The sequence below is a fragment of the Phascolarctos cinereus genome, unplaced genomic scaffold, assembly GCF_003287225.1.
Source record: "Phascolarctos cinereus isolate Bilbo 61053 unplaced genomic scaffold, phaCin_HiC Scaffold_726;HRSCAF=1367, whole genome shotgun sequence".
Classification (NCBI taxonomy): Eukaryota; Metazoa; Chordata; class Mammalia; order Diprotodontia; family Phascolarctidae; genus Phascolarctos; species Phascolarctos cinereus.
In genome coordinates, this window is record NW_027556098.1 from 223,193,833 (window position 1) to 223,203,521 (window position 9,689).

Consider the following 9,689-nt stretch of genomic DNA (forward strand, 5'->3'; position numbering starts at 1 on the left):
TTCCATGTGCAGCCTCCAGGCAGCAGCTGCTTCCAAAGCTTTCAGGCCACAGACTGAGGGGGAATCAAATGGCTGATCAGAGAGGGGATTGCAGGGATCTCTTTGCCAATGCTGAGGCAGGAATCTCTTGCTTTACCTATGCTTGCACCTGTGTCACAGTTCTGGGTGGCAATCCTGGGGTGAGGAGGAGCACTGGCATGGTGGAGCTTGTAGTGGTGGTGAAGAAGAAATCCTCCTCACAGTTCCAAAACAGAAAAGATTGTTTGTAGTCACTCATTGACCAGAGCACAGGCCAGGAAAGGAGTAAACACCTCGCCCTTGATCATACCACCTTGGAAAAACTGAAAATTTACAGGTCCCTAGAAGTATCTCTGAAAACAGCTGCACAAAACCCCTAAAGCTTGAGACAGTACATTCTCCACACTGGAAGCATACCCCTACCTTAAGAAAGAGTTTAAAACTCAAGTAATTGGCTGAGATCATGAGCAAACAAAGGTGCAAAAAAGCCAGACCATAGAATCTTTCTCTGGTAACAAAGAATATCAAAACATACAACCAGAAGAAGACAACAAAGTCAAAGCTCCTACATCCAAAGCATCCAAGCAAAATATTAATTGGTCCCAGGCCATAGAAGACCTCAAAAAGGATTTTGAGAAACAAGTAAGAGAAGTAGAGGAAAAACTGGGAAGAAAAATGACGGTGATGTAAGAAAATCATGAAAAACAAGTCAACAGCTTGCTAAAGGAGACTCAAAAAGATTCTGAAGAAAATAACACCTTAAAAAAATAGACTAACCCAAATGGCAAAAGGGGTCCAAAAAGTCAATGAGAAAAAGAATGCCCTAAAAAGCAAAATTGGCCAAATGGAAAAGGAAGTCCAAAATCTTACTGAAGAAAATACTTCCTTAAAAATTAGAATGGAGCAATTGGAAGCTAATGAAGTTATGAGAAATCAAGACACTGTAAAATAAATCCAAAAGAATGAAAAAATAGAAGAGAATGTGAAATATCTCATTGGAAAAACAATTGACCTGGAAAATAGATCCAGGAGAGAGAACTTAAAAATTATTGGACTATCTCAAAGCCATGATCAAAAAAAAGAACGTAGACATCATCTTTCAAGAAATTATCAAGGAAAACCACCCTGACATTTTAGAACCAGTGGGCAAAATAGAAATTGAAATAATCCACCAATCACCTCCTGAAAGATATCCCCAAAGGAAAACTCCTAGGAATATTGTAACCAAATTCCAGAGTTCCCAGGTCAAAGAGAAAATATTGTAAGCAGCCAGAAAGAAACAATTCAAGTATTGTGGAAACACAATAAGGATAGCACAAGATTTAGCAGCTTCTACATTAAGGGACCAGAGGGCATGAAATATAATATTCTGCAGGGCAAAGGAGATAGGATTACAGCCAAGAATCACCTACCCAGTAAAACTTAGTATAATCCTTCAGGAGAAAAAATGGATATTCAGTGAAATGGAGGACTTTCAAGCATTCTTGATGAAAAGACCAGCTGAATAGAAAATCCGACTTTCAAATACAAGACTCAAGTGAAACATGAAGAAGTAAACAGGAAAGAGAAATCATAAGAGACTTATTAAGGTTAAACTTTTTACATTCCTGCATGGAAAGATGATATTTGTAACTTGTGAGACCTTTGTCAGTATTAGGGTAGTTGGAGGGAAAAATTATATGTATGTAGATAGATAGATAGGTAGATAGATAGATAGATAGATAGATAGATAGATAGATAGAGGGCACAGATTGAGTTGAAGATGAAGGGGTGATATCTAGAGAATTAAATTAAGGGGTGAGAGAGGATTATACTGGGAGAAGGAGAAAGGGAAGGTAGAATGGGGTAAATCATCTCACATAAAACAGACAAGAAAAGGCTTTTACAGTGAAGGGGAAGTGAGGGAAGGTGAGAGGGAATGAGTGAATCTTATTCTCATAGGATTTGGCTTAAGGAGGGAATAACACACACACTCTAGTGGGTATAGAAATCTATCTTACCATACAGGAAAATGGTGGGGGGAGGGGACAAGAGAGCAGGGGGATGATAGAGGGGAGGGCAGATTGAGGGACGAGGTAATAGAAGCAAACACTTCTGAGGAGGGGCAGGGTAAAAAGAGAGAATAGAACAAATGGAGGTGGGATATGATTAAGAGAAATATAATTAGTTTTTCCCAACATGACTGCTATGGAAATGTTTTGCCTCACTACACATGTATAACCTGTAAAAAATAATTTTAAAATGCTGCTGCTAAAAAAGAAGATTATAAATGACAACAGCAAAAATTATGTAGAAGCCAAATGTAATTTGGTCACATGTCTAGGCCTAATAGTCATGAAGGATGTTTCAGAATACCACTACTTTACCAACTTCAGTTGAATCAGAATCTTGATGTTATACTTTGAACAAAGCTCTGCCAGTCTTCCAAAGACAATTAGAACAGTTATGTACAAATTTATTAAGTACTCACTATGGGCTCACACCAACATTTTATCATCTGAATGCAATCTAGTTTTATAATCTTACATTTCACTACTCTCCAATACAAACCTTCAGCCCCAAACTGGATGACTTTATGTTCCTTTTCTGCATAAGTATGTCTTATGCCTTCTCATATTCATAACATTATTCATGCCATGTTTTTATCCCAAATTCCCATCTCTTTATTTCCATCTATTAAAATCCTACCCATCATTCACTTACAGCCTAAAAACAATGATGGAGAGATTTTTTGTCTTCCTAGAGCATGTAGCCAAACCATGGTAGAGACTTCCAAGATTTACTAAAGTGGATAACTATTTACTTCTGGTAATTCACATAGGTCAAAATGACACTTACAGAAGAACTTCATTAGTATTATCAGTGATCTAAAGACTTGGACAAGAAATTGATGACCAGAGGGGCATACGGTTTCGATTTTCCTCATTGTTTCCCATTGAAGGCAAGGAATGAATAAGAGAACATAACTAGAAAATAAACAGCTAACTAAGAATATATCATTTGAGAAATTGATTTAGATTTGTAGAGCCTAGCTTGTAATATTTGCAAGTTGACTTTTGAGAGTTGACAGATTCCTGCCCAGAAATGCAATATATCTTTGTTAAACAGTCTAATAATATTGTATTTGTTGAAAATCAAATGAAAAGTTCTTTATAGTAATGGTGGGGATGTGAGAAGACTGACTGTATGTAGCCACAAATTTAGACACTATAGGGAGTTAAAAAGAAAAAGGAAGGATAGAAATTCACAGAAAGAAAATCAAAGAAAGTACCAGTAGTAAAACTCACAGCATCAAAGGTCTATGCATAAATTGATTAGAGTTGAAGCAAGAAAGAAGGAACCAGAGATCCTAACAAAAGAAGGTGAATTTGACTTCGTGGTTGTTTATGAGACTTAATGGGCTGGAACCCATTCTTGGATTAAACTCTGGATGTGTCCCTTATTCTAAAGAAATAGGATAAGGAAGGGAAAGGTGTATATTAAGAAAATATATTCATGTGAGGAAATCCAAGCACCCAATCCAAGGGAGCATGACGGACAATATTTGGGTAAAGGTCAGTCATGGGAGAAGCCAATGATTTTATTATTGGAGCATATTACAGATCACCTGGACAGAAGGAAGACATAAGTGCAGATTTAGAGAAATTGATCACAAGCCTAGCATAGAAGCATGATATAGTAATGATTGGGGACTTCACTTATCTACACACCTGCTGAACCTCTCCTCCCCCTCTTCTTCTTCCTCCTGCCTTTCTCTCCCCTTCCATCCTTGGGGTCAATAAAATAATGATACCAGACAATAAAATGCAGAGCTGCTTACTTCTTTAGTAGTTTTCTCTGCAAATGAAATGATCCTTACAGTGGAAATGATTAACAGGAAATTGATATCCAAGACACATAAGGAGATAGTAAGAGAGCACCTACTTGCCCTTGAAGAATTCCATTTTCCTGGTCCAGATGAACTGCACCCTTAAATACTAAAAGACCTGGCAGATGTGATTACCATGTGATTGTCAGTACTTGAAAAATTATAGAAAAGAGAAGAATATGGGATCATAAAATGATAAATGGACTTCAGATGCCATCCATTCCATTTATTCTAATCCCTTTATTTTGCACATGAGGAAAGTGAGAATCAGAGAGGTTAAATGACTTGACCCTGGTCACACAGCTAGTTGTGATCATACACGTGATTTGAAACCAGATTATCTTGATTGCAACTCTGGCACTTTCACCACTATGCCATGTTGCTTCTAACACAAGACTGGAGAAGGACAAAAGTTGTCTCAGTTTTTGAAAAAAAGTGAGAGTAGAGTAGAGTTTGTCCACAATAGACCATAGAGCTTCACTTTGATTTTAAGGGCAATAATAGAATGAATCATGGACAAGATGCTTGATGAATATCTAGAAAAAGAAGTGGTGATTGCAAAGATCCATCATGGATTTATCCTGACTGGTTCATGTCAGATTAACCTCATTTCATTTTTTGACAGGATTACTAAACTAATAGATGAAGTGAGTGCTGTGGATATTCTTTACCTAGATTTAAGCCAAGTTTTTGTAGAAAAGATGGAAAAAAAATGAAAGATGGAAAGACAGTATAGATTATTTGAGAATACAGTCAGTTGAATTTAGAACTGGTTGGATAGCTGAACTTAGAGTTGTTAGTGATTCATTATCAGAAGGATAGGAATTCTGCAGGAGAGAACCCCAGGGATCTATGCTTGGCTCCATCCTAATTAATATTTTGTCAATGACTTGGATAAAGGCATAAATGGTATGCTTATCAAACTTTCAGTTAGTGCAAATCTAGGAAGAATGATACCTAACATACAGAATGATATGAAATTCAGTGTAAACAAATGTAAAGTCTTTCACTAGACTAGAAAAGAACAATTTCATAAATATAAAATGAAGAAGGTATGATAAATATCCATCGTTCCAAAAATGTCAGGGTTTTAGTGGCCTACAAGTTCAATATGAGTCAGCAGTGTGATGTGGAAGCCAAAATAACTGTGATCTTGGATTATATTAAGAGATACATGCTTCCAGGAGGAAAATAATAGTTCACTGTACTCTGCCTCTATCCAATAGCATCTGGAGTAATTAGCATTATGGCTTAAGAATGGCATTACTAAACTGGAAAAAAGTCCAGAAGGAGGCAACCACGATGATGAAGGATTTTGAGCCCATAATATAAGAATATCAGCTAAGGGAACATGGCATGCTTAGCCTTGAGTAGACTCAGAAAGTAAATGACAGCTGTCTTCACCTATTTTAAGAGTTATCATAGAAAAGAAGGATTAGTTTTGTTCTTTTTAGCCCCATTAGGAGTAATGGGATGAAGTTGCAGAAAGATATTTAAGCTTGATATCACACACACACACACACACACACACATACATTTTTTTTAAATTAAAGCTATCCAAAAATAGAATGGGCTGTCTTGACCTGTAAGGAGTTCCTCCTTCTTGGAGGTTTTCCAAGGAGTCTGGATTACAATATGTTAAGTACATTGTGGTGGAGATTCCTTCCCACTGTCAAATCTGTGTCTCTGGATGTGTTCCTCCCCCTTATTTACACGTGTAGTTCTAATCCTAGCAGGGATCCAGCACTCTAAAGGTATTCCTTTGGTCTTTGAAGGGTTTAGAACAGCATGTGTACTCTTTTTCCATGTACATTTATGAATTCCACCTTCTTCCAAGGTAGCTAAACTGGGTATGCAAATTGCCTTGGACTACTTCTCAAAGAAAGAAGGGAAGAAGAGCAAATGTGTGATTTATGAACTCATGATGGATGTTGGTTTTTTTGTTTTGTTTTATTTTTGTTTTTGTTTTTTGGCTAGGCAATGGGATTAAGATGATCGACATTTAAACATGTTCTTTTTCATATTTTTCCACAGTTGTACTACAACCTCATTTGACAGACAAATATCTCCTGACCTATACCCAAGTGCAGGTGATCCGTCTCATCAGATGTGGACGAGTTCTGAATTTCATTAAAGGAACCAATGGCATAGGTTTACTAATCCATGCTCTGATGCTGTCCCTTCCTACTTTGTTGAATATTGTGCTTTTGTTCCTCCTAGTCATGTTCATCTATGCTATCATTGGAATGTCCCACTTTGCCTATGTTAAAAAGGATGATGGAATTAATGACATGTTCAACTTTGAAACCTTTAGCAACAGCATGCTTTGCCTCTTCCAAATTACCACATTTGCTGGTTGGGATGGTCTGCTAGAACCAATTCTTATCACAGGACCACCAGACTGTGACCCTGAAAAAATTCACCCAGGAAGTTCTGTGAGAGGAGATTGTGGAAGTCCCTCTTTGGGGATTTTATATTTTGTGAGTTATATTATTATTTCATTTCTGGTTCTTGTAAACATGTTCATTGTTGTTATCCTGGAGATTTGCAGTGTTGTGACTGAAGAAAATGCTCAGCCGCTAAGTGAGGAAGTTTTTAACAATTTTTATGAGGTTTGGAGGCAATTTGATCCCAATGTCACTCATTTCATAGACTACAGTCAACTCTCTGAGTTTGCTGCTTCATTGGATCCTCCTCTTCTTATAGCAAAGCCAAACAAAGTGCAGCTCGTAGCTATGGATTTGCCCATGGTCAGAGGTGATCGAGTTTTCTGTACTGATGTCTTAATTGCTTTTACAAAGTATGTTGTAGGAGAAAGTGAAGCATTTGACTGCATCCATTTACCAATGCGTAAGCAGTTTCTGTCATCATGTCTTTTTCAAATTTCCTATGAACCAGTTACAACTACTCTAAAACGAAAACAAGAGGAGGTATCAGCTCTTGTTATTCAGCGTGCTTTTCGACGTTTCTGCTTAAGGCAAAGTGTATTAGGTACATATAATATCAAAGGTGAAGAGAGGGAGAAATTGACTATTAAAAAAATAGTATTTGATAAAGTTCATGAGAACTCATCTCTAGAGAAAGTAGGTGATCTGAGCCCTTCTCCCACTTCCATACTTTTGGATAGTGGAATAGAGCAAGACAGAGAGAAACATGAAACAGACCAGACAGAAACGGAAGGCAAAGGCAAAACTGACAGGGAAACGGAAAATTAGGAATTCTGTTTTGTCAGCAATTGGCTACAATTTATGAAAGAGACTTATTATAAGTAAATTTTGCCAAATTTTGGTAAATCTTTGCCAAGCCAACTGGTTTTTACCAAACAAAAACAAAACATTAATACATTGTTGATGCTTCTAACAGTATAGTGACTCTTATCTATTTATTTATTTTTTGTTTTCAACATTCACTTTTATAAGACTTTGATTTCTAATTTTTCCTCCTCCTTCTCCTTCCCCCTCCCCAAGAAGGCATGCAATCTGAGATAGGTTCAATATAGTCACTTTTCACTGAATAACTGTGATTCAGTGTTAAAGCAACTCTGATAACTGTTTCCTGTTTGACTACTTCTCTTATAACAGAGAAAAGAAAAATGCTGCTCAGAATGGTAGGAACCATGGACTAAGAGAAGTAGAATCTAAATTCCCTGGTTTTAATAAAACATATGAGCAGAATATTTTTACTTTTGCCTTTGTCTTCTTGCTATAACATCCTTGTTGTTCATTACCCACACACCAATCTCTCTCTCTCTCTCTCTCTCTCTCTCTCTCTCTCTGTTTCTCTCTGTCTCTGTCTCTCTCTCTGTCTTTCAAACACACACACCACACCACACATGCAAATTTATGCAATTAGAAACATATGTTCCTAACTTTTTTAATTTATTCTGTTGGAAAAGCAGCAAATTAAAGTGTTTTACTGATTCTTCGCAATGCATTGATCAAAGTAGTTGCAGCTGCTGTGATTTTAGCTCATGCATAAGAAAATTTGATATCCTAACCATTGTATATAAAAATGGATTCTCTAGTTTAAAGCACTTACCATTATTCTATCTTGCATCAGGATCAACTTTTTTATGCCTTAAAGTCCATATCTTAATAGGTAGGCTGCTGACTTTTATTCAATATACCAACCATCCAACCTAAGCAATATAGAGGTTATGCCAAAAGGTATTTTGCCCAATATCCCATCTTTCTTCTTATATTTCCTCTTTATTTTATTTACCCAAACCTTCAAAATGACGTGAAGGTCTTCACTGCCATCATAAAAACACATAACAGTTTTTTGAAGCAAGGTAGCAATTCCTAAGTCTTTTCTTGACTATTTTCTATGAAACCAAATGCTGTACCTTCCTACCCTAAAATACCTCAGATATCCCAACCATAAGTCACTTTGTAACCTTGATTCTCTTCTCATCTGCTGGCATGACTAAGATTTTGTTCCTCAGTGAAATCCTTGCTGTTAATTAACTAGATATTTGACAGTATGGTGCATGTCTTGTCAAATAGCTATGACTTGGAAACAATATCACAGACATCATGTATCTACCACCACGATGCGGTGCCCTGTAGAGCATAGGTGATCTAGAAATGTTTGTCAACAAGGTCCTTCTCAAGCTTTCACCAGTTAAAATGTTGCACTTAATGTCCATGAAGTATCAGTGATCTGCAGACTATATATCACAAATGCCAAACTATTGTTATATTTCTCTGCCTACTACCCAGAACTGGATTATCGTAACTATTATTCCTTTGGGGAGACTCTATATAAATACAACTTTTAGTCCTCCACCCCTCGTGTTTCTCTACAGTAACGTTTCTGTCTTGTGAAATTATGTAACAAGGAAATGTTGACTAATGTGGTAATCATGTGCTCTCTAGCCCCGCCCACCAAAAAAAGCCTTGTACCTTGCATATGATTTATATTTACTTACCTGTGTGCTTGCTTCCCCCCAATAGAATGTAAGCTTCCTGAAGGCAAGGCCTTTTTCATTTTGTCTTTCTGTTCCTAACACAGAGTCTGATAAATCGTGTGTGCTTAATAAATGTTTGTGAATTGAATTGAATTGAATTGAGTATGAAAATGATGCTTTTTACATGGAAGTTTAAACATCACTCATTTCCATCCATTTCCCTAAAACAAACATTTGATTGCCAAAGCACTTTGAAAGTAATTTTACCAGACATTTAAAAGATATTCTGCCTTTTGCTGTGCAAATGGTAAATGTAAAGTCTTCATCCTACCAAATCTGATATAATGATCTGTTGTATCTGCATAAAGTCTCATCACACACTTTCAGAATTTTCTACAAATGTTTGCCTTTCACAAGTACCCCATTGTCCTATAACTGCCTTTTACAATCACGTTTGGCCTTTCTACAAGTTGGTTAGTTAGCAGATTACTAATAAACTTACAATAGCTTCTCTGCCAATGTTAATTCACATCAACAAAGCAAATCATAATTTGATATGTTTTATTAAGGTTTGCTATTTGTGAGATAGATTAGCAGTCTAATCTAATGTGTTTATCAATTTGAACTTCAACAAATGACTTCCTAATTTTCATAGATCTACAGATTGCTAAAGCTGGAAAGCAGCTTACAGTTCAATGAATCCAGCATAGCCCCACCCTTTTTTTGCAAATTAATAAACTTTCGTTAGCAATGCTATGAATAAAACAGTTCTGAATATCTTTCGTGAGGTAATGTGAGCCTTAGCAGTGTCCAAATTCTGGAAAGCATAGCAGTTTGGGAGAAAGGTGTTCTGTCTTTTAGGAATGGAAAAAAACATTCTGACAGTATTACAGA

The 9,689-nt window shown here is 36.6% G+C and overlaps 1 protein-coding gene across 1 annotated transcript in view; it reads left to right on the plus strand.

Moving 5' to 3' along the window:
• The window catches only part of LOC110211526 (sodium channel protein type 9 subunit alpha-like), a 49,516-nt gene extending 40,573 nt beyond the window's left edge, over positions 1 to 8,943 (plus strand). Inside the window, exon 13 of the mRNA XM_078146160.1 lies at positions 5,921 to 8,943. Coding sequence (XP_078002286.1) covers positions 5,921 to 7,101 — 1,181 coding nt within the window. The 3' untranslated portion in view covers positions 7,102 to 8,943. The remainder of the gene's footprint in view (positions 1 to 5,920) is intronic.
• Positions 8,944 to 9,689: the final 746 nt, after the last annotated feature.